Source organism: Scyliorhinus torazame, chromosome 13 (assembly GCF_047496885.1).
Source record: "Scyliorhinus torazame isolate Kashiwa2021f chromosome 13, sScyTor2.1, whole genome shotgun sequence".
In the NCBI taxonomy this organism is placed as follows: domain Eukaryota; kingdom Metazoa; phylum Chordata; class Chondrichthyes; order Carcharhiniformes; family Scyliorhinidae; genus Scyliorhinus; species Scyliorhinus torazame.
The window spans coordinates 151,116,202-151,144,089 of NC_092719.1; the positions used below are offsets into that span (position 1 = coordinate 151,116,202).

Here is a 27,888-nt window from a genome sequence, read left to right on the forward strand (position 1 = left end):
AAGGTCATGCAATTGAAAGTTTTTTTGAGTCCTGGAGAAAAATATAAGTGAGGGACGAAATGTTATATGGCTCGTTCAAAGAGACGATGCCGCGGGACAGCCCCGCATATGCTACAGAGTTCTCTTGATTGCAAAAATGACAATTAATAGTACAGTCCGCTTCACATTTAAAAAATACGGAGAAAATCTATTCAATAATATGGCAACGAAAAGACCATTATCTTAAAATAAAATGATAAACGGCGATGCCCGCGGTACACCCTTTAGCACAAACAGCGTGTATTTTCTACGATCTCTGGTAATTAGTTCTTGAAGTTTGAGGATGAAAGTGTAAAAAAAAAAACATTTATGATGTATTATTTTTTGGGCCAGGTAAGGCCCCTCTTCTGGTTTCAGTGGTGTCCGGGGAAACTTTGTGATGTTGCACTTGTGATGGCGCCGCGCTCGGCTGGCTTGGTCCTGGAACGCCGGCCCAGGTATCGAACGCTGCCAATGGATACATTGTAACCCAGGCTGCTTCCGAGAGTTTCACCCGCAGCCCACCATTTACCCCAGAGCTGGGATGAGCAAGTACAACAGCTTTATTCTGGAAAAGACCTCGACACGGGGCTTCTCTCCCTTCCTTTCCCCTAACCCCCCTCTCTAGTGAAACCGAAAGGTTAGAACGAGGAGAGAGTTGGCCACCTTCAAAACGCAGAGTTGTTTGTGGTGGGGTTGCTTATAATTGATGGCCAAATCCAGGATTAGTACGACATGCCCCTTTCGTTGTCTGCAGCCAGGCCTTTTGGCTAAGATCAAGCCCGAGATGGGGTGCAATGCCTTTTGTGAGGTTATCGGCTTCGGTAGCAAAAATAGGAAGGCGGATTATGATTTGAATGGGTGTACATTGAGAGAGGTGGATACTCAGCGAGACCTTGGTGTTCTTGTGCATCAGTTGCTGAAAGTAAGTGTACAGCAGGCAGTAAAGAAGGCAAATTGTATTTTATAGGGCATTGGTGTATTGTGCAGTTTTGGTGTTCTTATCTGAGGAATGATGTTCTTGCTATGGAGGGAATACAGCAAAGGTTTACTGGGCTGATTCTTGGGATTCCTGGGATTGCCATATGAGGAGAAACTAAGTTTGTTATGATTATATTCAGGAGTTTAGAAGAGTGAGAAGAGATCTCATAGAACCTTATCAAATTTTAACAGGATTTCAGAAGGTAGATTCAGAAAGAATGTTCCTGATGGTGGAAGAGTCCAGAACAAGGGGTCATAGTTTGAAGATAAGGGGTAAACCTTTTAGGACTGAGGTGAGGAGAAATATCTTCACTCGGAGAGTGGTGACTCTGTGGAATTCACTACCACAAAAGTAGTTGAGGTCAAAACGTTGTGATTTTTCAAGAAGGAATTAGATACAGTTCTTGGGGCTAAAGCGATCAAGGGATATGGGGGGGCGGAAGGTGGGATCAGGGTATTGAACTTGATGATCAGCCATGATAATGAATGGTGAAGCAGGCTTGAAGGGCAGAATGGCCTCCTGCTTCTATTTTCAATGTTTCTTTGTCAGCTTGCATCTTGTATGTCTCTTGTGAAGACCATGAATTGGATTCAGTTTGAATTGGTTTTTGGAGCAAGCAATAAGATGGATTAAGGGTTTTCCCTGTCCATTCTGCGCATTGGCTTTGTAACTTTAAGGATGGGATGTTTTAAAAATCTGAAATAAATGCTCATTAATAGGAGCCTTTATTTACAGTTTTATGTACGGCCCATCAGGTCCTGTGATGTACCCCTGAACAGTGTAGAAATGTAAAAGTTCTTTTGACTGAGTGGTTAGCTGAATAATGCAGAATAGGAAGACCCTCGAAGCTCTAATACTTGTCCACGCTGAACCGGCTGATGCCTCTGCATCTATAAGTTTGGGAAATATAAGTTGGGGATACTTCCACGGTAGCATTGTGGATAGCTCAATTGCTTCACAGCTCAAGGGTCCCAGGTTCGATTCCGGCTTGGGTCACTGTCTGTGTGGAGTCTGCACATCCTCACCGTGTGCGTGGGTTTCCTCTGGGTGCTCCGGTTTCCTCCCACAGTCCAAAGATATGCAGATTAGGTGGATTGGCCATGATAAATTGCCCTGAGTGTCCAAAATTGCCCTTAGTGTTGGGTGGGGTTACTGGGTTATGGGGATAGAGTGGAGGTGTTGACCTTGGGTAGGGTGCTCTTTCCAAGAGCTGGTGCAGACTTGATGGGCCGAATGGCCTCCTGTACTGCAAATTCTATGATAATCACTATCCACCAGTATCACGGGAGTAAATATGTGACAAATCTTAAGAAATAGTAGCAGGGTAGGCCACCTCTCTAATTAGGTCATGGCTGATCTGATTGTGGCCTCTTTCCTGCCTGTCCCCCATAATCCTTGAGTACTTGCTATTAAAAATCAGTCTAACTCAGCCTTGAATATATTCGATGACCCACTGGGACATGGTGGCACAGTGGTTAGCACTGCTCCTCACAGTGGCAGGGACCCGGGTTCGATTCCAGCATTGGGTCACTGTATGGAGTTCTCACCTTCTCCCCGTCTCTGCGTGGGTTTTCTCCCGGTGCTCCGGTTTCCTCCCACAGTCCAGAGATGTACGGGTTAGGTGGATTGTCCATGATCAAAGCGCAAGGTTACGGGGATAGGGCGGGCGAGCAGGCCTTGGTAGAGTGCTGTTTTGGAGGGTAAATGAATGGCCTCCTTCTGTACTGTGGAAATTCTGTGCATTCTAAAGTTACTTCCAAATACTAACTACCCTCTGAGAGAAGAAATTTCTTCTCAGCTCTGTCTTAATTGGGAGACCACATATTTTAAAACAATGTCCTCTAGTTTACTATTCCCCACGAGGGAGAGCATTGTCTACCCTGTCAAGCTCCCTGAGAATCTTACATGTTTCAATAAGATCACTTGTCATTCTTTTAAAATCTAAAGAGTATTGGCCCAACCTGCTCTACCTTTCATGGTATGACAACTGCTTCATCCCAGGAATCAGCCCAATGAACCTTCTCCGAACTTCCACTGTGAATATATCCTTCCTCAAGTAATGAAAGTGAAACTGTGCAGAGTATTTTGGGTATGGTCACATCAATGCCCTGTACAGTTGTAGCAAGACTTCCCTACTTATATACTCTATCCCCCTTGCAATAAAGGCCAACATTCCTTTGCCTTCCTAGTTACTTGCTGTACTTCATGCTAACCTTTTGTGGTTCATGTACAAGGGCACCCAGATCCCTGTGCATCGCAACATTCTGCAGTCTCTCCATTTAAATAATATCCCATCAAAGTGGACAATCTCACATTTAAATTGATCTGTCAATGTTTTGCCCAATCACTTAACCTATTAATAGCCCTTTACAAATTCTGTGTCCTCCGCACAACTTGCTTTTCTATCGATCTTTGTACCACCACCAGATTTGTCTACAATACACTTGATCCCTTCATCCAAGTCATTAATATAGATTTTAAATAATTAAGGCTCCAGTACTGATCGCTGTGGCATTCCACTGGTTACAGTTTGCCAATCTGCAAACGATCTACTTAACCGGAGTACATTTCATGTTTTTTTTTCCAAAAGATATACTTTATTCATAAAATCTCTAATAAACATGACAGAACATTTCGAATTGCTGTGACTGTACATTTCCATCAAAGTTACATATTCACTTGACTTTCTTGCATTCAATTGGGATGACATTCCACACATTTCCCTGTTTACAATTCTTTCGTAAGTATTTACATCGTCATGTTTCTTTCAATACTTTTGTACATTGGAGTGTTAATGCCCCAAACCGAGGGGTTTTTCACTGTTACCATCCCCTCGGTGTACATTTGCTGGTAAGACCTTACACAGTGGCCTTTCCCCATTGTGCCTTGGCGGCAGCTGCCCCAAGCTTGAGTGCGTCCCTCAGCACGTAGACCTGGACCTTGGAATGTGCCAGTCTGCAACACTTGGTTGAGGACAATTCTTTGCACTGGAAGATCAGCAAGCTTTGGGCAGACCAAAGAGCGTCTTTCATCGAGTTGATGACCTTCCAGCAGCAGTTGATGTTTGTCTCGGTGTGTGTCCCTGGAAACAGTCCGTAGAGCACAGAGTCCTGTGTCACAGAGTTGCTCGGGATGAACCTTGACAAATACCACTGCATCTCTCCAGACCTTCTTTGCAAAGGCACATTCCACAAGGAGGTGGGCAACCGTCTCATCTGCCTTGCAGCCACTCCGAGGGCAGCGTGCGACGGTGCTGAGACTTCGGGTGTACATGAAGGATCTGAGGGGAAGGGCCCTTCTCACCACCAGCCAAGCTAGGTCTTAGTGCTTGTTTGACAGTTCTGGTGATGAGGTGTTCTGCCAGATGACTCTGACGGTCTGCTCAGGGAACCATCCAACATCCTCCACAGTCTCCTTTTCCCTGAGGGCCTCGAGGACATTATGTGCTGATCACTGCTTCATTGCCTTGTGGTCAAAGATGTTTTTCTGAAAAAAAAAATTCCACGAGGACAGCTGATACAGCACGGTCCAACTACTTGGAGTGTTCCGCGGCAATGAGGCCAGGCCCATCCTTCGTAACATCGGGGACAGGTAGAACCTCAGTATGTAGTGACACTTGGTGTTTGCATACCGGGGGTCCACGCACAGCTTGATGCAGCTGTACACAAAGGTGGCCATCAGGATGAGGGAGACGTTGGGTACGTTTCTCCCTCCCTTATCCAGAGATTTGTACATGGTGCCCCTTCGGACACGGTCCATCTTGGATCTCCAGATGAATTTGAAGATGGCACGGGGGACTGCTGCGGCGTAGGGTCGGGTAATGGGCCAGACCTGCACTACGTGCAGTAACACCGAGAGTACCTCACACCTGATGACCAGGGTCTTTGCCTGCAATGGAGAGTAAGCGTTGCTCCCACATGCCCAGTTTCTGTCTTACCTTGGCTATGCGCTCCTCCCAGTTTTTGGTGCACGCCCCAGCCGCTCCGAACCATATCCCCAGCACCTTCAGGTAATGTGACCTGACGGTGAAGGGGACAAAGGACCGGTCGGCCCAGTTACCAAAGACCATGGCCTCGCTCTTGCTGCGGTTTACCTTGGCTCCCGAGGCCAGTTCAAACTGGTCGCAGGCGTTCAAGAGCCTGCGTACCGACACGGGATCTGAGCAGAAGACGGCGACGTCGTCCATGTATAGGGAGGCCTTAACTTGCACGCCTCCGCTGCCTGGGATCGTCACTCCTCTTATACCCGGATCCTTCCTGATGGACTCGGCAAAAGGTTCTATGCAGCACACAAACAGGGCAGAGGAGAGGCGGCAGCCCTGCTAACCCCAGATTTGATCTGGAACTTTTCTGATTCCCACCCATTGATTGAGACTGCGCTATAGATGTTTGTGTAGAGCAGTTTGATCCAATTGCGAATTCCCTCCCCAAACCCCATTTTGGAGAGCACATCCATCATGTAGGTGTGCGATATTCTGTCAAAAGCCTTCTCCTGGTCAAGGCTGATGAGGCAGGTGTCCACCCTCCTGTCCTGCACGTAGGCGATTGTATGCCTGAGTAGCGCGAGGCTATCAGAGATCTTCCTGCCGGGTACAGCACAGGTCTGGTCAGGGTGGATCACCGACTCCAGAGCAGACTTTTTTTTTTTTAAACAATTTTTATTAAAGGTTTTCATAAAATATCAATAACAAAATGAGAAAGAAAAAAGAACCCAACAGGGTTAAGTACAAAACACAATCTAAAAAAGTAACCCCCCAAACCCCTCCCCCCCCCCGTACCTAAATAATAAATTAACATTAAGACAACAGGTGTATACACCCCCTCAGACCCTTCCAGTGTAAATAACAGAAACAAAACTAAAGTAAACCCCCTCCACCCCCCGAGCTGCTGCTGCCATTGACCAATGTCTATCGTTCTGCCAGAAAGTCTAAGAACGGTTGCCACCCCTAAAGAACCCTTGTACCGACCCTCTCAAGGCGAATTTCACCCTCTCCAATTTAATGAACCCTGCCATATCGCTGATCCAGGATTCCATGCTTGGGGGCCTCGTATCTTTCCACTGAAGGAGAATCCTTCGCCAGGCTACCAGGGACGCAAAGGCCAGAATTCCGGCCTCTTTCGCCTCCTGCACCCCCGGCTCCTCTGCCACCCCAAATATTGCGAGCCCCCAGCTCGGTTTGACCCTGGATCCTACCACCCTCGACACCGTCCCAGCTACGCCCTTCCAAAATTCCTCCAGCGCTGGGCATGCCCAGAACATATGGGTGTGATTTGCTGGGCTCCCTGAGCACCTAACGCACCTGTCCTCACCCCCAAAGAACCTGCTCATCCTTGTCCCGGTCATGTGTGCCCTGTGCAGCACCTTAAATTGTATGAGGCTGAGCCTCGCGCATGAGGAGGAAGAGTTCACCCTCCCTAGGGCATCTGCCCACGTCCCCTCTTCGATCTCCTCTCCCAACTCCTCCTCCCACTTACCTTTCAACTCCACCACCGAGGCCTCCTCCTCCTCCTGCATCACCTGGTAAGTTTCCGAGATCTTCCCCACTCCCACCCACCCCCCCGAGAGCACCCTGTCCTGTACTGTGTGTGGCAGTAGCCGCGGGAATTCCACCACCTGCCGTCTGGCAAACGCCCTTACCTATAAGTACCTGAAGGTGTTCCCCGGGGGGAGCCCGTACTTCTCCTCCAGCTCACCCAAGCTCACGAACTTCCCGTCCACAAACAGGTCCCCCAACTTTCGTATACCTGCCCTGTGCCACCCCGAAAACACTCCACCTGTTCTTCCTGGGGCGAACCGGTGGTTCCCCCGTAATGGGGTCCACGCCGAGGCCCTAACTTCCCCCCTATGCCGCCTCCACTGCCCCCAAACTTTGAGGGCCGCCACCACCACCGGGCTCGTGGTATACCTCCTTGGAGGGAGCAGCAGCGGCGCCGTTGCTAGCGCCCCCAGACTCGTACCCACACAGGACGCCGTCTCCAGCCTCTTCCATTCCGCCCCCTCCCCCTCCATCACCCACTTGCGCACCATTGTCTCATTGGCGGCCCAGTAGTACCCACAGAGGTTGGGCAGCGCCAGCACCCCCCTATCTCTACTCCGCTCCAGGAACACCCTTCTCACCCTCTGGGTCCCTCGCGCCCACACAAACCCCATTATACTCCTGTTAACCCGCCTGAAAAAAGCCTTCGGGATAAACACGGGGAGGCACTGGAACAGGAACACAAACCTTGGGAGCACCGTCATTTTGATTGACTGCACCCTACCCGCCAGGGACAGCGGCAACGCGTCCCACCTCTTGAACTCCTCCTCCATTTGCTCCACCAGCCTTGTAAAGTTAAGCCAATGCAGGGCCCCCCAGCTCCTGGCCACCTGGACCCCCACTCCAGAGCAGACTTGGCCCGATTGGCGATGACCTTGGCTAGAATTTTATAATCCACATTCAACAGTGAAATGGGTCACCAATTTCGAATTTCTTCCCTTTCCCCCTTCTGCTTGTAGATGAGGGTGATGATACCTTTCCTCATGGATTCTGACATGCTGCCGTCCAGAAGCATACTCTCGTACACTTCCAGCAGGTCTGGGCCCATCCAGTCCCACAGAGTCGAATACAACTCAACCGGTAAGCCGTCGCTTCCGGGAGTTTTACTCGTCTCAAAGGACTTGACGGCCTTTGTCAGCTCATCCAGAGTTAGTGGTTTGTCCAGCTTTTCCAGCTCGCTGTCGCCTATGACCTCCGTGATAGTCGACAGGAAGGTCTGGGAAACAGTGCTATCTGTTGGCTTCAGGTCATACAGTCCGGCATAAAAGGATTGGCTGATCCTCAGGATGTCAGACTGCGATGACTTTTCAGAGCCATCTTCTTCCTTCAGGCTGCTGATCACAGAGGTCTCTCTGTGCAACCTTTAGAATAAGAAGAGCGAGCACGTTTCATCCTGCTCCACGGAGCGGACTCTGGAACGGAAGATAACCTTGGAGGCCTCCGAGGTATAGAGCGAGGCTTGCTGGCTCTTCACCTCTTGGAGATCCTCCTTGACATCAACCCCCATCGACTGCAGCTGGAGCAAATTCTGCATACATTTCTGGAGCCTGGACATGGCCCCTCGTCTCTCTCTTTGAACACCTTTGAGGATGAAAAACCTTTTGATATTCCCGTTGATTGCTTCCCACCAGAGATATAGAGACTTAAAGAGGGGTTTCACGGTTCTCCAACCTTTGTCATCACTTTTAAGTTCCTCGAGGTTCTCTGGAGTCAACAGTTTCACATTCAGCCTCCATGTCCCCCTGCCCGCCTCCTGGTTTTCCTGCAGGTGGCAGTCGGCCAGTAGGAGGCAGTGGTCAGAGAAGAACACCGGCTTAACGTTGGTGGACCTGACCGTGAAAGCACGGGACACAAAGAAGAAGTCTATCCTGGAGCAGACGGACCCGTCTGGCCGTGACCATGTATATCTACGCTGCGCTCCATCTGCAGGGTTGCTGAAGACGTCGAGCAGCTTGGCGTCTTTTACCGTTTCCATCAGGAGTCTGGACGTAGCGTCTAGTTTGCTGTCGGCTCTGCCGGATCGTCCAGCCGCATCGATGATGCAGTTGAAGTCACCGACCAGAATGACCGGCTTAGAGGTGGCCAACAGCAGTGGGAGTTGCTGAAGGACTGCCAGCCGCTCACTCTTTATGGCCGGGGCGTACACGTTAATAAATCTGAGAGGGGCGTTTTTGTATTTGACATCTGCTATGAGGAGGCGCCTGCCCACCACCTCCTTAACATCGGAGATGGTGAAGTTGCCTCCCCGCAGCAGAATACCCAGGCCGGAGGAACGACAGTCGTTTCCTCCTGACCAGATGGATGGCCCGTGGGACCACCAGCTCGACCAGCGCCTGTAGTTGCTGAGGTGCGGAATTCCACACTCCTGCAGGAACAGTAGGTCGGCTTTCACGTTTGCCAAGTAGCTGAGTGTGGCTACACTCCGCAAAGTGTCTTTAATGCTTCGCACATTAATCAATGCAATTTTAAACCCCATTTTAAAAAGATTTACCAGTCTCAGAGTCCAGAGTCTATACAGTTGGTTGTTCCAGCTGTTGAATGTTCCCCAGCATACCGGTGGTGCTCACAAACTGTTGCACAATTGCAAGGCTGAGAAAGCGGCCCTGATCCGTACTGGGCCCGTGAACTCGACTTGGATGCACTGTGGGGGGGGGGGGTAGTCTCCGTTGTTGCAGTCAGTGGGTGTTGGGGTTGCAGGCCGGTTTTCACCTGGGTTGTTGCTGCTCCTTAATTTCTCGAGCTGGTCTGTGACCTTGTTTTTAATGTCCTGTGCCTGGGGGCGTTGGTCACATTGCTATTCCCATCGACCAGAGGTTGATGATCTCGGCGTGTATCGTTGTCTTTGCTGTCTGTGGTCTGGGGGATCTGTACATCCCATTCCACATTGGTGCTTGGCCTCTTAATTTGAGGCTGATCATTAGCTTGTTCTTCTCCATCAGAGGAGGTGTCGGCGCTAAGGCCGCTGGCTGGAAGCTGCCGCTTTTTGCCATTCACCATCATGGATTTCTTTGGTTTATTTTTCGTTTGTCCCTGTTCACCGTTTCCCAGCCCCCTTCATTATTCGTTCCATCCTCTTACATTGAGTCTTTCTCGTCACATGAAATTGGGGTTGTGTTGTCAGGGTGTGCTGGGGCCTCCACTTTTTGTTGAGGGGCCTTCTGTTGAGTTCCAGCATTCTGTACTGTGGTGTCTTTGTCGATGGAGGGTGCATGAACCTCCTCTGTGGTCGCCTTTTTGACTCCGCCGCTGATGATTTGTGCGTATATTGCCCGGCGTTTTGGGCAGACCCTGTAAAGATGACCGGCCTCCCCAAACAGGTTGCAGCATTTGTCTTCCTTGCAGTCCTTTGTCATGTGACCCTCCTGCCTGCAGTTTTTGCAGAAGGCGACATTGCAGTTGGCGGCAACATGCCCCGTTTGGCCACAGGTGCGACACACTCGTGGCTGCCCCGCATAATAGAGGTAGCCGCGACTTCCTCCAATGGCGAAACTGAAGGGAGGATGCAGGATGGTTCCGTTGCCATCCGTTCTCAGGGTCAATTTGACTTGGTGCTCACTTGTCCAGATGCCAAAGGTGTCCTTCAGTTGCACGCTGTTACTTTTTAGCTCGACGTACCTGGCGAGGAACGGGAGCACATCAGACACTGGGATGTGGGGGTTGTACATGTGCAGTGTAACAACCTGGTTTCGCTGCGATGGTAGCGTGAACAGAGGCTCCGCAGTCAGGATAGACAGGGGGCTCTGGTTGCCTTTTTCTTTAAACACGTTCAAAAGTTTGATGCGAGCTGCAACACTCTTGAAGGTGACGTCAAAATATCGAATGTTGGGGAAGTCTTGCAAGCAGAACACATCTGTTGCTTGAAACCCGCAGCACTCGAGTAGCATCCGCTTCACGAAGAAATTCCGATCCACAGGCGTGTCTCCTTCCGACTTCTTCACTGTAACTCAAGACAGTGTTTCGCACTCCCTGGCCTGGTGCTCGGGATGCAGCTGTAGCCATAGCTCAAACGTTGAGTCTAAACTGTGTCGGCGTTAGCCCTAAACCAGAGGCTTAGACCAGCATGAAGATCCACCAACAGCAGCAGAGCTCAAAACGTTTCCTCTTCGATGTCTTCAATCCCTCCGTGTTCTTCAATCCATGATCGACATTGAAATCCTCAGCTTCCCTTGATCAAGTGCACTCAAGACACTTGATCTTCGCCAAAAGGGGCTGTTTAGCACAGGGCTAAATCGCTGGCTTTGAAAGCAGACCAAGGCAGGCCAGCAGCACGGTTCAATTCCCGTAACAGCCTCCCCGAACAGGCGCCGGAATGTGGCGACTAGGGGCTTTTCACAGCAACTTCATTGAAGTCTATTTGTGACAATAAGCGATTTTCATTTCATTTTTCATTTCATTTCATTTCATTTTCAAAAGGTCGAGAAGGATTACATTTCATGTTAGCCAACCCTCTACTGACGCTAATATATTGTTTCCAACACCATGAGCTGCTATCTGGTGATGTAACCTTTTATGTGGCACTTTATCAAATGCATTGGGAAATCCAGATACGGTACATCTGCACGTTCTCCTTTATACATTCCACATTATCCATTCTCAAAGAATTCTTTTAAATTTGCCAAACATGATTATTGTGTTACGTCCACTGGTATAACACTGCCTGCAACTGGATGCAGCTTAGATCTGAAAGATACTCCAGACCTTGAAGTTAGTTCAATCAGGTTTGTTGAACTAATAGCACAGTTAGCACGTTCTCTGTGTGTTCGACTCTCTGCTAACTTAAGTGTGGTTACTCTGTCTGACTGAACCAGACTAGCTCTTAGCCACGTGGTAGAGGTGTGAGATTGTAACAACACCCTTGACTGACTCTCTAGATGTTCATCAGTGGAACGAGGCGGAGTGTGAGTGCCTCGTGTCTTTTATAGTCAGATCCCACCCCTGAGTGTCCTGCCTGCTTATTGGTCATGTCCTGTTCTCTGTGTCCATTAGCTGCGTGTCTGTGCCTGCCTGTATATCATTATGTGTGTGTCTGCATATCATGACATCTCCCCTTTTTTAAAATATTTGGGTGACATATGTGAACATATTTACAAGAACAGGCCAATTTTAACATATATGCATGTCGTGGGTGTGAACATATGTACATGTGAAAACAGCTGTCCAATGCGAGAACACAGAACAGAACTAATGTTCATAAGTCCAGTCTCTGTGGCTTGCGTCTGATCCTGGTCGACCGCCGGAGTGGTGGTGGTGGGGACGACAGCGCCTTGATGGGCGGGATTGAAGCCTGACTGGTGGCCTCGTGATTCGAGGTATCAGGAGGTGGCAAAACAACAGAAGGAAATGGAGAAGAATGTCGTTGGGGCAGGCAACTTTGCGCAGTGCCCGTTTGTTTCGTCGCACAACAGCCAGCCGCACAACATACGAGCGGGGGGCAGCCTGTCGAACAATGACAGCTGGAGCTGACCAGACTCCCATCAGGAATCTTGACCCGAACAATGTCTGATGGGGATAACACGGGCAAATCGGTGGCATACTTTTGCTGGTCTCTGAGTTGCTGCACCTTCTGCAGCACCGGGAGGTAATCCAGGTTGGGCACGTGTATGGCTGGAAGTGTCGTTCGCAGATCCCTGTTCATCAGGAGTTGAGCCGGCGACATGCCAGTAGACAGTGGGGTCGCCCTGTACGCAAGCAGCGCAAGGTGAATGTCAGACGCAGAATCCGCGGCCTTGCAGATGAGCTGCATCACTATGTGCACCCCTTTCTCAACCTTACCGTTTGACTACGGATAGTGCGGGCTGGAAGTGACGTGTTTGAACTGATACGACTGGGCAAACAGAGACCATTCATGGCTGCTGAAGCACGGGCCATTGTCACTCATGACAGTGAGTGGGATACCATGCCTGGAGAACGTCTCCTTACAGGCCTTGATGATGGTCCGAGATGTGAGGTCTGAGAACTTCACGACTTCAGGGTAATTGGAAAAATAATCAATCATTAACACGTAATCACGACCATTTGCATGAAAGAGGTCGATGCCAACCTTGGGACCACGGAGAGGTTTCGATTTCATGCTGCTGAAGTGTCTCCTTACTCTGTGCTGGCTGGAAGTGTTGACAGATCGCACAGTTAAGGACCATGTTCGCGATGTCCTGGCTAATCCCGGGCCAGTTGACAGCCTGCCTGGCTCTGCGTCTGCACATTTCCACACCCAGGTGGCCCTCATGGATTTAACGGAGCACCAAGCCCTGGAGACTGTGTGGAATTACAACCCGGTCCAGTTTGAGGAGGATACCATCAACCACCGTCAGGTCGTCCTTTACATTGAAAAATTGAGGGCACTGCCCTTTTTGTCACCCATTGGCTCGGTGTTGCATAACACGCTGCAAGAGGGGTACTTTGGCTGTCTCCTCACAGATACGAATCACCTTCTCATCAGATGCCGGGAGGGTGCTAGCACACCGCTGCACCTGTGACTCCAACTGTGACTCAATTTGCCGGGTGACGTTCAGTGGTTCACGAGGCACGGTGATGGAGCGGGACAGTGTATCGGCAATGATGAGCTCCTTGCCAGGCATGTAGACCAGGTCAAAGTCGTACTTTCTGAGTTTGAGGAGGATGCGCTGCAACCGAGGCGTCATGTCATTTAAGGTCCTTGTGGATAATGTGGACCAAGGGCCTGTGATCCGTCTCGACTGTGAATATCGGTAGGCCGTAGATATAGTCATGAAACTTGAGAATGCCAGTGAGGAGGCCGAGGCATTCCTTCTCTATTTGTACATACCTTTGCTCGGTGGGCGTCATTGCCCTTGATGCGTAGGCAACCGGTGGCCAGGATGAGATGTCATTGTGTTGCAGCAGGACCACACCGATGCCATCCTGGCTCGCATCTGTCGAGATTTTTGTTTCCCTGCCTGGGTCGAAAAATGCCAATACAGGTGCAGTGATGAGCTTGGCTTTCAGCTCCAACCACTCTGCCTGATGGGCCACCTTCCACTCGAAGGCAGTGGACTTCTTCACTAGGTTTAGTAGGGCCGTGGTGTGTGAGGCCATGTTTGGGATAAACTTGCCCAGAAAATTGACCATGCCCAGGAAGCGCAATATGGCCTTGTCTTCCGGGACCTTCATGGCTGCGATGGCCTTGATCTTGTCTGTGTCGGGGCACACGCCCTGCTGAGTGATCTGCTCTCCTAGGAACTGAGTGTTGACATGCCAAAGCAACATTTGGCCTTGTTCAGCTTCAGGCCATTGGCGTGGACACGGCGGAATACCTGCTGGCGACGGGAAACATGCTCCTCAGGGGTCGTGGAACATATGATGACGTCGTCCACGTACACACAAACCCCTTCCATGCCCTCCATCATCTGCTCCATGATGCGATGAAATATCTCCGATGCCAAACGGCATACGGTTATAGCAGTACCTGCCAAACGGTGTGTTGAAGGTGCAGAGCTGGATTCATCCAGCTGGATTTGCCAGAATCCATGTGACGCACCTAACTTCGTCAGGTCAGGTCATGGTCAGGTCTCCAGAGGTTTTTTTAAACACACACCAGCGAGATGACCCAGTCAGTCGGTTCGGTTACCCTGGAAATGATCCCCTGCTGCTGCAGCTCCTTGAGCTGTTCCTTCAGGCGCTCCTTCAGCGGAGTCGGGACCCGGCTTGGTGCATGGACCACTGGCTTGGCATCAGGTCGCAGTAGGATCTTGTATCGATATGGCAAAGTGCCCATCCCGTCAAACACATCTGGATACTGAGCGAGGATGTCGTCAATGCCAGCTTGAAGATCCACATTGGAGAATGTTGTTGAATAAACCCGCTGCACCAGGTTTAGCTTTTTGCAGGCATGCGTGCCCAGTAGGGATGTCCTGTCCGGCTTGACAATTCCAAACCTTAGCTGTGCATGGGTGCTCCAGTTGGAGACGTGTAGATGGCAGGACTCCAGTGCCGTGATGGCATTACCCTGAAAGTCCAGGAGCTGGCAGGTTGCTGGAAGGACCTTGGGGGGGCTTCTTGATGCGTTTGAAGTCTGCCTGTGAGAGGAGGTTAGCAGAAGCACCTGTGTCCAACTTGAACTGGATGGAGCAGCAGTTGACCTGCATCACCGCACGCCATTCGTCCTCCGAATCCACAGCGAGGATGGACTGAATGCGAGATGAGTTAGGTGTGGCATGTTCACGTGTGGTAATGATGCCCATTCGCTAGGCGGACTCCAGGCACTCGTTCTCTGGATCCGTTGTACTGCCAGGATCAGAATCCTGCAATCGTCGTTGCACATTCTGGATGCGCCGTCGTTGGAATTGGGAGCGCTGGCCTCTGACTAGTGGTGCAGAGCTGCACAAGGCTGCATAGTGTCCAGGCTTCCCGCAGTTTAAACATCGCCTGCCTCTTGCAGGGGCAGTGTCCATTTAAGTGGGTGTTGCCGCAGTTCGGGCACGTCATGACATCGGCGTTGTGACGCGGTGTATGTCGTCGCACATGCGCAATGCAGTCGGCAGACGTCTGCACCTGCGCAGTGTGGGTGTCGGCCGCTTCGTTATCCCGTTCGCATCGCGCATGCGTGGGGCTCCGGGAAAAGCGCACGAGATGGCCGCTGTCTTCAATGTTGAGGTCTTCATCCGGGAGATGCCCTGCTCACTCTCTGTCTCATGGGAGGCAAGTTTCTCATTTTCAGCCGATTTGTATTGGGAATACCAATTTTTTTTTTGGGTGCTCATGCACTGTACATGTTTCAATCGCGACTGGCAGGGTCATATGCTTGAGTTTTAAGAGCTGCTCTCTCAGAGGATCAGAGTGCACTCCAAACACAATTTTGTCTCTGATCATGGAGTCAGCAATATCAACAAAGTTGCAGGACAGCGCTAGCAGGCGGAGGTTAGTTAAGAAGGCGTTGAAAGATTCATCTTTACCTTGAAGACGTTGTTTGAATATGTAGCGCTCGAAGATTTCATTGGTGTCCACTTCACAGTGACTATCAAACTTGTCCAGGATGGTCTGAAACTGTGTCTTTTCCTGGCCTTCGGTGAAGTTAAACGAGTTGAAGAGTTGGGTGGCTTGATCACCCGCTGTTGAGAGGAGAAGCGCGATCTTTCTTGCATCAGACGCACCCTCGAGGTCTGAGGCTGCGATGTACAGCAGAATCTTTTGCTTGAATGACCGCCAGTTGGCACTGAGATTGCCGGAGGTCCACAGCTGGTGAGAAGCCTGAATCTTCTCCATGGTGCCGGGATACATTTGCTGATCTTCACGGAAATTAGTAGTCTCCTGGAATCATGTCGTGTCTAACACTGGCTGCAACTGGTTGCAGCTTAGATCAAAAAGATATTCCAGACCTAGAAGTTAGTTCAATCAGGTTTATTGAACTAATAGTACAGTTAGCACAGTTCTCTGTGAGTTCGGCTCTCTGCTAACTTAAGTGTGGTTACTCTGTCTGACTGAACCAGACTAGCTCTTAGCCACGTGGTGGAGGTGTGAGATTGTAACTACACCCTTGACTGACTCTCTAGATGTTCATCAGTGGAAAGAGGTAGAGTGTGAGTGCCTCGTGTCTTTTATAGTCAGATCCCACCCCTGAGTGTCCTGCCTGCTTATTGGTCATGTCCTGTTCTCTGTGTCCATTAGCTGCTTCTCTGTGCCTGCCTGTATATCATTATGCGTGTGTCTGCATATCATGACGATGATCAGGTAGTCAACATGGTTTTATTATGATTTTCTATATGTCCTCCTATTACTTCCTTAATAATGGATTCCAGCATCTTGGCAATGACAGATGTTAGGCTATCTGGTTTACAGTTCCTGCTTTCTGTCTTCCTCTTTTCTTGAATAGAAGTGTTACATTTGCAGTTTTCTGATCAGCTTGGACCTTCCCAGAATCTGGAACATTTTGGAAGATTTCAACCAGATTCAGGCCACTATATCTGTATCCACTTCTTTTAAAACCATAGAGTGCAGGCCACCAGGCCAGCGATTTGTCAGCTTTCATTCCCATTAATTTTCCTCGTTTTTCTCCTGTGATAGTAATTGTTTGAAGTTTGAAGACAGGCTGCAGGGTTGCTGGGAGAGGGGAGTGCATATTTAAAAGAGACCAGTTCCTGGAGCAGGCCACAGGCTGCAGGGTTGCTGGGAGAGGTGAGTGCATATTTAAAAGAGACTTCAGTTCCTGGAGCAGGCCACAGGCTGCAGGGTTGCTGGGAGATGTGAGTGCATATTTAAAAGAGACTTCAGTTCCTGGAGCAGGCCACAGGCTGCAGGGTTTCTGGGAGAGGTGAGTGCATATTTAAATGAGACTTCAGTTCCTGGAGCAGGCCACAGGCTGCAGGGTTGCTGGGAGAGGTGAGTGCATATTTAAAAGAGCTTAGTTTACAGGTCGAGTGGCAGTTGGAGACTTCAGTTCCTGGAGCGGGCCTATTGGCTCATTGGAAATCAGGCAGGGTACAAAAGGTGTGGCAGGAGTGCCTTTAGTCACAGAGTGCTGATTGGAACAGAGTGCATCTGAGTTTAGGTGAGTGACTGAGTTTGGGTGAGTGGCGGGAGAGGGCTGTGTTTTTGTTGGTGTTCGGGTTTATCCTTGAGGTTCTATAAAAACATTTTTTTTAAAAATTATTTAAATTAATTAACTAGTTGAATATGGCTGGACAGGTGATGTGCTGTTGCTGTATGATGATGGAACTGGTGGATCCCATTGAGACCGTCAGTGACCACATCTGCAGCAAGTGTTGGCTGCTCGAGGAACTTCGGCTCAGAATTGATGAGCTGGAGACCGAGCTGCACACACTGCGGCACATCAGGGAGGGGGAAAATTACCTGGACGCTTTGTTTCAGGAGGCAGTCACACCCGGTAGAATAAGTAATGTTAATTTGGTCAGTAGTCAGGGACAGAGTGGTGTGACTGCAAGGGAGGCAGGTAGGGGGATCCCGAGTTTAGGAGTTGAGGAGCCTCAGCCCTTGACCTTGTCCAACAGGTATGAGGTACTTGCTCCCTGTGTGGATGAGGAAGAGGGTTGTAAGGAGGATGCGTTGACTGACCACTGCACCGTGGTACAGGAAGCCATTCAAGAGGGGGGAGCAAAAGACAAGTGGTAGTTGTAGGGGATTCTATAATTAGGGGGATTGATGGCATCCTTTGTAAGCCAGATAGTGAGTCCCGCATGGTATGTTGCCTGCCCGGTGCCAGGGTGAGGGACATCTCTGATCGGCTTGAAAGGATTTTGGAGAGGGAGGGGGAGGATCCAGTTGTTGTGGTCCACGTTGGGACTAACAACATAGGTAAGACTAGGAAAGAGGACCTGTTTGGGGATTATCAAACACTAGGGACTAAATTAAAGAACAGGTCCTCCAGGGTTAAATCCTCTGGATTACTACCCGAGCCACGTGCCAATTGGCATAGGGTTGAGAAAATTAGGGAAGTTAACACGTGGCTAAAGGAGTGGTGCGGGAAAGAGGGATTCCATTTCATGGGGCATTGGCATCAGTACTGGGCAGGAGGGACCTGTACCGTTGGGACGGTCTTCACCTGAACCATTCTGGGACCAGTGTTCTAGCGAATAGGATAAATAGGTTGGCCACAAGGACTTTAAACTAGCAAGTTGGGGGGAAGGGAAGGGTAAAGCTATGGACAGCATAATGGTTAATGGAGAGCAAGGCAGCAGGTTACGTGACAGGTTATTATGTAGAGATATGGGTTCAAAGACAAGGAAAATTAGGAGAAAGGGTAAGAGGAAAAATAATTTGCGAAAAGTTACTGATCAAGGTGTTAGGATTCATAACAAAGACATAAAAAACAGCATAAGTGTACTTTACCTGAATGCTCGTAGTATACGGAATAAGGTGAATGAGTTTATGGCGCAAATCATCGTGAATGACTATGATTTAGTGACCATTACTGAAACATGGTTAAAAGATGGTCACGACTGGGAGTTAAATATCCAAGGGTATCAGACTATACGAAAGGATAGAATGGGCGGTAAGGGCGGTGGTGTAGCTTTGTTGTTTAAGGATGGCATCCGGGCAATAGTAAGGGATGATATTGGTGCTATGGAGGACAAGGTTGAATCAGTTTGGGTGGAAATCAGGAATAGTAAGGCGAAAAGGTCACTGATAGGAGTAGTCTGTAGGCCACCAAATAGTAACAGGATGGTAGGGCAGGCAATAAGCAAAGAAATAACGGATGCATGTAGAAATGGTACAGCGGTTATCATGGGAGATTTTAATCTGCATGTCGATTGGTTTAACCAGGTTGGTAAAGGCAGCCTTGAGGAGGAGTTTATAGAATGTGCCCGGGATAATTTCCTGGAACAGTATGTAATGGAATCTACAAGGGAACAAGCGGTCCTAGATCTGGTCCTGTGTAATGAGGCAGGATTGATTAATGATCTCATAGTTCGGGATCCTCTTGGAAGGAGCGACCACAATATGGTGGAATTTAAAATACAGTTGGAGGATGACAAGGTAAAATCAAACACTAGTGTATTTTGCTTAAACAAAGGCGATTACAATGGGATGAGAGAAGAACTAGCTAAGGTAGACTGGGAGCAAAGACTTCATGGTGAAGCAGTTGAGGAACAGTGGAGAACCTTCCGAGCGATCTTTCACAGTGTTCAGGTAAGGTTCATACCGACAAAATAGAAAACGGTAGAAAGGGGAAAAATCGACCGTGGATATCTAAGGAGGTGAGGGAGAGTCTCAAATTGAAGGAAAAAACATACAAAGTGGCAAAAATTAGTGGGAGACTAGAGGACTGGGAAGTCTTTAGGGGACAACAGAAAGCTACTAAAAGAGCTATAAAGAAGAGTAAGGTAGACTATGAAAGTAAACTTGCTCAGAACATAAAAGCAGATAGTAAAAGCTTCTACAAATATATAAGACAAAAAAGAGCGCTAAGGTAAATATTGGTCCTTTGGAAGATGAGAAGGGAGATTTAATAATAGGAGACGGGGAAATGGCTGAGGAGCTGAACAGGTTTTTTGGGTCGGTCTTCACAGTGGAAGACACAAATAACATGCAAGTGACTGATGGAAATAAAGATATGATAGGTGAGGACCTTGAGATGATTGTAATCACTAAGGAGGCAGTATTGGGCAAGCTAATGGGGCTAAAGGTAGACAAGTCTGCTGGCCCTGATGGGATGCATCCCAGAGTGTTAAAAGAGATGGCTAGGGAAATTGTAAACACACTAGTGATAATTTATCAAAATTCACTAGACTCTGGGGTGGTCCCAGAGGATTGGAAAGTAGCAAACGTGACACCACTGTTTAAAAAAAAAAAAAGGTCGGCAGAAAGCGGGTAATTATAGGCCGGTAAGCTTAACTTCGGTTGTCTGGAAAATGCTGGAATCTATCATTAAGGAGGCAATAGCGGGGCACCTGGAGGGAAATTGTCCCATTGGGCAGACGCAGCATGGGTTCATAAAGGGTAGGTCGTGTCTGACTAATCTGATAGAATTTTTTCAGGACGTTACCAGTGCAGTAAATAACGGGGAGCCAATGGATGTGGTATATCTGGATTTCCAGAAAGCTTTTGACAAGGTGCCACACAAAAGGTTGCTGCATAAACTAAAGATGCATGGCATTGAGGGTAAAGTGGTAGCATGGGTAGAGGATTGGTTAACTAACAGAAAGCAGAGAGTGGGGATAAATGGGTGTTTATCTGGTTGGCAACCTGTAACTAGTGGGGTCCCTCAAGGATCAGTGTTGGGCCCGCAGTTGTTCACAATTTACATAGATGATTTGGAGTTGGGGACCAAGTGCAATGTGTCAAAGTTTGCAGACGACACTAAGATGAGTGGTAAAGCAAAAAGTGCAGAGGATACCGGAAGTCTGCAGAAGGATTTGGATAGGTTAGGTGAATGGGCAAGGGTCTGGCAGATGGAATTCAATGTTGCCAAGTGTGAGGCTATACATTTTGGGCGGAATAACAGCAGAATGGATTATTATTTAAACGGTAAGATGTTAAAACATGCTGCTGTGCAGAGGGACCTGGGTGTGTTGGTGCACGAGTCGCAAAATGTTGGTGTGCAGGTGCAACAGGTGATTAAGAAGGCTAATCGAGTTTTGTCTTTCATTGCTAGAGGGATGGAGTTCAAGACTAGGGAGGTTATGCTGCAATTGTATAAGGTGTTGGTGAGGCCACATCTGGAGTATTGTGTTCAGTTTTGGTCTCCTTACCTGAGAAAGGACATATTGGCACTGGAGGGAGTGCAGAGGAGATTCACTAAGTTGATCCCAGTGTTGAGGGGATTAGATTATGACGAGAGGTTGAGTAGACTGGGACTGTACTCATTGGAGTTTAGAAGGATGCGGGGGGATCTTATTGAAACATATAAAATTATGAAGGGAATAGATAGGATAGATGCGAGCAGGTTGTTTCCACTGGTCGGGGAAAGCAGAACTAGGGGGCATAGCCTCAAAATAAGGGGAAGTAGATTTAGGACCGAGTTTAGGAGGAACTTCTTCACCCAAAGGGTTGTGAATCTCTGGAATTCCTTGTCCAGCGAAGCAATTGAAGTTCCTTCTTTAAACGTTTTTAAGAAAAAGATAGATACCTTTCTAAAGAATAAAGGGATTCGGGGATATGGTGTACGGGCCGGAGAGTGGAGCTGAGTCCACAAAGATCAGCCATGATCTCGTTGAATGGCGGAGCAGGCTCGAGGGGCCAGATGGCCTACTCCTGTTCCTAGTTCTTATGCTCTTAGGTTCCTTCCTCCCTTTGGCCTCTCGATTTTCTATTATTGGGATGCTATGAAGACAGGTGCAAGATACTTGTTCAAAGTCTCTGCCATTGCCTTGCTTCCCATTACTAATTCCCAAGCCTCATCCTGGAAAAGACCAACACTTACTTTTGCTACTTTTTTCCTTTTTATATGCATGTAAAAATGTTAATATCAGTTCTTGCCATTCTTTCATCGTTAACTGAGCAAATGGACTATAACTTTAACCTCTTATTTGTTCTGAGCTCCAACACTATAATACGTGCATTTTCCTTTTCCTATTTCCCAGTTGCGTTATAATCAAGAATTGCACATGAGGTACAGTGACCAGTACTCATTACACTGTCTCCTGACTTTAATTCTTTCCTAGAATTGAAAAGTGGAACAACTTGTTCAGCATTTCCTTACTCCTACAGTCTTTAGATATTAAAAACCCAAACTTGGCATGCCTCAGCTTCTCATTTTCTATTTTCACGCTTGATGCTGCCCTGCTCTATGGGTGTTCACCCGTTATCGTGATTTCTTAAGTGGTGTGTTTTGCAGTTTTTCTTTTCTTTTTATCAAAACCTATGATTCAGATAATAAACCCTGAAAGAAAAGCTTGAGTAGTTTATAACTCGTCTGAAACCCAAAATTAATTTTCTGGTTTGTAAGCTCTCCATGCTATTGCGGTTTTATTAACTTGTGAGTTTATTTCTTTTCATTTCAGTGCACTACATGTTGTGATGAAGGGGTAATGATTCTAATGCAGTTGTTAGAAATTTATTGAGATCTTATTCGGGTCATCTTCAGGAAGTTGTATGAAGTTAATTATTATGTCTGTAACATAATTAGGAGATTCAGATTGCATTGTAACCTGCAAAAGAAAGTCTTTCTGAGGCGAGTCAAAAATCAATGCAACAATATTGTTGGTCTGTTCCCATGTTGACTATAAAAGCAGTGTTGCCTATCGGTTGTACAATCTGTTCTTAAAATTCAATTTCACATATTTTGCACGTATGAAAGTAGTCATTATTAACAAAACTAAATTTGAAGGTTAAATTTGGTGGGATGCTGGAAGTACTGAAGTTAATCTGAAATATTGATGTCAGAATTTGATAGTTCAAGATAAAGCAGGATTTTTATTTCACTAGGGAAGCCAATCAGAGAGACATGAAGCATTTTAATGAAGTGAAATATTCCGAAGTTAAGCACTGGATACTAATTTTGCTCAGGAAGTGAAGTGAAATAACTATTTTTCTTTTAGCTTATCGAAATCGGAAAGTGAAACTGAAGAGGGACCTGAATGGATCAAAAAGAAGGAAGTAAATTTCATAATTAAAAATGAATTTGGATACTCGGGCAGGTAAGAGGTGAAAACTTTATCTTATCAGATGGAAGCTTAAATGCAGACCTGAGAATTCAAAAGGAAAAAAATGTGTTTTATTTTTAAAATTATGATTTGATGTTTGTTAATGGCAAAGGAATTTACAAAAATAAGGTTAGGCTCTGAAATGTTCAGAAAAAGTCACCATTATCATTAGGCTGGATTCTCCGCTGGTAGTGGAGTTTCCAATACAGCAGAGAATCCAGCGTTGGGGAAAAATGGGATCGGCGCCCCATTTCCAATGCTCCCGTCCCCTTTTGGCACAGGATTGTGATTTGTGCCCCACGCCAGCCGGGCACCATACCAGGCCGGGCACCATATTCTCCGGGCCCTTGTGATTCTCTGGACCGGGAATCACGTGGGCGAGAATTGGTGCTGGCGCTGACAAGTAGTACCTGGCGCGGTGGACCAAGGGAGTTGCCTCCAGAGTTCATCGGAAGCCAACCTCAGCCCCCCCCTACAATGCAAGACCTGCCACGCACCCCCACCAGAGACCCCCGAATTAAAGAGACTCCCACCAGAGAGCCCTTAATAAAGAGAGCCCCTAAATAAAGAGATCCCCCAGAGACCCCCTAAATAAAGAAATGCCCAAGACTCCCTAAATAAGGAGACACCCCGGAATAAAGAGACACCCCCTAAATAAAGAGACCAATCCCAGAGACCCCCCAGAAGAGAGACCCCCAACTGGAAGCTAGAGTGCAGAACAAACCGAGACAGTGGAAAAAAAATCACTGTTTTAAATCTGATCTGGTCAACACACTCTTGGCTTAAGCACAGGACGCAGCATCTGTCAACCCCTGGAAAGAGAAAACCAGTCATCTAGGTTTAAACCCCCTCAGACCTTTGATCTGCAAGCCATTCATTCATTTCTCTTTGATATTGATCTTACTAGTCTGTGATTTCCAGCTTTCACATAACCCCAGCTGTCAGCATCTCCTTTCACTGTTGAGTAACTTTGCTCCTTTCATAGTTGAGTAACTTTGAAGTGGTCAGCTGTGAAACTAACCTTAATGTTTATAGATGTCAGTCTTTGATTGACAGCTCCTTGACCACTTCAAGCAGAGTTAAGTGCTTTGTGTTAGTTTCACAATTGACCACTTCAAAGTCACTCAACTGTGAAGGGAGATGAATTGGGTACCCCTATAGGGGGGGGGTCCGGGCGTGATCCAGAATATCTGGGGGGGGGGGGAGCCATGGGACCTCATATCTAGCCGCCCACCCTAAATGGCGGTCTGATAATGGGATTCCCTTGGGAATCCCTCGAAATCGTTGCCATGCAAAAATTTCTGTTTAAAAAGTCCCTGCAAATGTTCAAAGATGTCCAGTTATTATATGATTTTGCACAGCATTATGCGAACTGCATCTGCACAGAACTCGCTTCATAGTATTCGCCTCAAGGAATTTGCCGGCATGATAGCACAGTGGTTAGCACTGTTGCTTCACAGCGGCAGGGTCCCAGGTTCGATTCCCGGCTTGGGTCACTGTGCGGAGACTGTACGTTGTCCACGTGTCTGCGTGGGTTTCCTCCGGTTGCTTCGGTTTCCTCCCACACGTCCTGAAAGACGTGCTTTTGGGTGAATTGGACATTCTGAATTCTCCCTCAGTGCACCCAAATAGCCACCTGAGTGTGGCGACTGGGGAATTTTCACAGTAACTTCACTGCAGTGTTAATGTAAGCCTACTGTGACAATAAAGATTATTATTCCTCTCCCAGTGGGAGAGCAGCTCAGGTGCAATTCAGCTCTGGCGGGCGAACATAGTCTCCCAAATGGAGAATCCTGTCCATTATCTTTGTTAGATACCTTCAAGGCAAATTAGGCAAGTGCCTTGAAGAAAACTCATTGTTGGATACAAATGCAAGAAACAAAGACGAGATGGATTTTTCATCTTGTAATTTATGTGCTTCTATCCATGGTTGCCTGATCTTGGCCCAGTGTCTTGGAGGGTCTTAAGAGCATCACCTGCAAAGAGCAAGAAACTAATAGCTTACTAACTGAGCCAAGCAAAATGACAATGCGTGAAGAGCCTGATTGTCTGAAACAGTATATTCTTTCCTGCAGCAGTATCAATGAACAAGCTTGGAGATGTATTTGCTAATAATTGAACAATACATTTCGGACAGATGTAGTCTCCAGGATTGTTCTCGAATTTAAATCTTGTATAAGTCATGCTGATTTTAAATTGATTATTATGTCTCGTTGATTAAGCATAAATTTGAATGAGCCGGATGTTTTGTAATCCCTTTTTATTATTTCCATGTCTTATTTTAAGGATACGATTACATTGTAATCTAAAACAGGTGACTCAGTTTGTTACCAGGGAAGGAAATTATATCAATGAGTCATAGATGCAGTAAGTTGCAGTGTTACTGTTTAGATATAGACATCTTGTGAAGTTCAAAAGCATGTTTCCAGTAAAACACATTTTTTACATCAAAGTTGAGTAAACCTGTACTGTTTAAAGTTTGGATTGCTTGAGGTATTCAGGACACTTGCTAATTTATATAGGAACATTTGGATTGTCTGCTGAAAAGCCATAATGAAAATCTGCTCAAAGTTTAAATTTTTCTTTTGTAGGTCTGCCATCTGTTCACTTATGATGTTATTGCTGCTTCAGTTTGCAATGCAGCCTGCTGGAGTTTCTGGACTGGAAGACAGTGATCAAACTGATGCAGATGCTGTCAAAGTACTGCCTTTACATAATAACATCAGATTGCCTGATGAGCACATTCCTTATTTTCTATACAACAACATGCACATAGCTGCTAGTTGCAAGAAAGATCCTGTCTGTCCATTTAAGGTAAGTTTTATTATATGCACAAAAGCAAATTTCTTGAACTTTGTGAAAAGGAATAAGTTGGTATATTTTATAAATATCTAAAATGTTCTGTTAAGCAACAATACATCTGTGGTACAGATAGATATAGTGTGGGTTACTATTCATAAACATTCACAAATTGGCTGACCCAGTCACACCCGGTGCCAAGACCAGTTTTTCAAACATTTATGTTTAAAAACTCCCTGCAAATGTTCAAAGATGTCCAATTATTATATGATTTTGCACAGCATTATGCTAATTGCATCTGCACAAAATTCGCTTCATAGTATCTGCTTCACAGAATTCGCCGGCACGGTAGCACAGTGGTTAGCACTGCTGCTTCACAGCGGCAGGGTCCCAGGTTCGATTCCTGACTTGGGCCACTGTCTGTGCGGAGTCTGCACATTCTCCCTGTGTCTGCGTGGGTCACTCCGGGTGCTCTGGTTTCCTCCCACAAGTCGCAAAAGATGTGCTATTAGGTAATTTGGACGTTCTGAAATTCTCCCTCCGCATATCGGAACAGGCAGCAGAATGTGGCGACTAGGAGTTTTTCCACAGTCAACTTCACTGCAGTGTTAATGTTTATTATTATGTTTAAAGATTATTATTATTATTAGTCTGATCCAGCCCTTGTTCCAGGGACCAGTAGTATTGTAGACCCATGAAAATATGGGTCTCTGATGCTGCCGTCAAAATGCTGATTATCGTTGTGTAAATGCAAGAACTCATGGTTCCATTTGTTGTTTGAGCCTCTGGAGCTCAGCGTGGCTGGAGAGACTGGTTCTTAACTGAGTATAAACAGCGGGAGCGTGGCACATGCAGGTTGCACTTTCAAAGCTAGCGCTGTTAAAAAGCAGAAAATAAAAATGTTTGCTAATCCTGTTCGTTGAGCTCCTGCCCGAACTGCAAAGGGCAGCATCTACTGCTGAAAAGGAAACATATTTTATTGGTATACAACAATAGAAATGATATTTTTGTTAATGAACAAATATAGAAAATACTGAAATCTGATAACTGACACAAATCCAATGAGCTCAGAATCCCCTCATGGACAGAGAATGCCACTTTGAAAACCCAAGATCTAGGCTCCAATTTGAAGAATGGCTTTATGGGTGAAGGACCAGAGAGCTTCTGAATCTCGTGAAAAATTATTCCCCACATTGGCATGATCAGCGCTTTCAGAAGATAAGTCCAATCATAGACACTACTAATTTACTTAATAAGGCAAAGTTTTGCAAAATATTTCCTTGACTCTGAAGTCAAGGCAGAAAACTCAATAGATTAGCCCGCAGATAATATATTTTGTAGCCTTGTTTAGCTGGAACTGTTAGTTATGGAGGAAGGTGGAGTTGACCATTAAGAAATAGTTTGGTCCTCAAAAAACGAATCCTCTGCTCATCAGTAGCTTATAAAATAGAAAATTACAATCTGTCCTTCCCTTTAATCCAAGGAATACCTTTTCAAATTAATATATCAAACATTAAAGCAGTTCATGCGTGACAGAAATTAAATTTCAGAAGTAAAAACTTTAACATATTTGCCCACACAGCAAACCTTGTCTGAATTCATAATCCTTTTAATCAGTGACTGGAATATTAAGGATTAACCTTTTGATATTTCGAGCAGCTGGAAATCACTGCATTGCTGAATGATAAAAGCTTGTTTAAATAGCCACTTCTTAGAGGTGAACTTATGCATTTACTACTCAATAGAGATACCTACTCAATAAAGATATCATGACTGAGTTTGATTGTGCTTTTACCTAGATTCACTATAAGTGTCATTGTATTGTCATCAGGAATAGAAGCCTTGGCTGAACAAAAGGACATTTAGGCCAATTGTATTGCCCATTTTGCTGTTTGAACAGAGATCCTACAAACACAAAATGGTGATCAAATCTAGGATCGGTTGTCTGCATAATGTTCATTACTGTAACCAGTTGAACCATTGGGGATCCCTGCAATATAACTCTCACTAGAATTTGACTTGCTGTTCAGAATACTATCGTGAAATATAATTGAATTTGTACTCCTGAAACAAAACATTGGCTCCTGGAACTTGGAAGAACAGAATTTGAAAATACCTCATTAGTAAAATGGAATATTCCCTGAAATAATATTAAATTTGATAATGACAAATAAAAATAGTTGAATAAAACTTGTTGTTTCAATGAAAGTCGCCATAGTCCCAGAGGACCACAGGCTGCTCTCCCCTTTGAGAGTGAGAGACCTGACTGGTGGTGCTTTAACCCGAGGGTCACCACACCTTAGGTGAGAGACAAGGCTGAGAAAGTGGGGCCTTCATAGTAACCTCAAACAGTACAGAAATTGAACCTACGTTGTTGGTGTCGCTCTGCATCATGAACCAGCCATCCAACCAATTTATAATAATCTTTATTAGTGTCACAAGTAGGCTTACATGACACTGCAATGAAGTTAATGTGAAAATCCCCTCATTGCCACACTCCG

The 27,888-nt window shown here is 46.8% G+C and overlaps 1 protein-coding gene across 4 annotated transcripts in view; it reads left to right on the plus strand.

Moving 5' to 3' along the window:
* The first annotated feature begins 406 nt into the window (after positions 1 to 406).
* eogt (EGF domain-specific O-linked N-acetylglucosamine (GlcNAc) transferase) overlaps positions 407 to 27,888 on the plus strand; it is a 93,735-nt gene continuing 66,253 nt past the window's right edge. For 2 of the 4 annotated variants that reach the window (XR_011934141.1, XM_072472291.1), the window contains exons 1-3: positions 407 to 476; positions 22,484 to 22,582; positions 25,180 to 25,402. Coding sequence is in view for 3 of the 4 variants with exons in the window: in XM_072472291.1 (XP_072328392.1) it covers positions 433 to 476; positions 22,484 to 22,582; positions 25,180 to 25,402 (366 nt within the window). In the remaining variant the exon portion in view is untranslated. Of the gene's footprint in view, positions 477 to 502; positions 571 to 808; positions 944 to 22,483; positions 22,583 to 25,179; positions 25,403 to 27,888 lie in introns of those variants that run through there. The other 2 variants (XM_072472293.1, XM_072472292.1) reach the window with 2 other exon arrangements.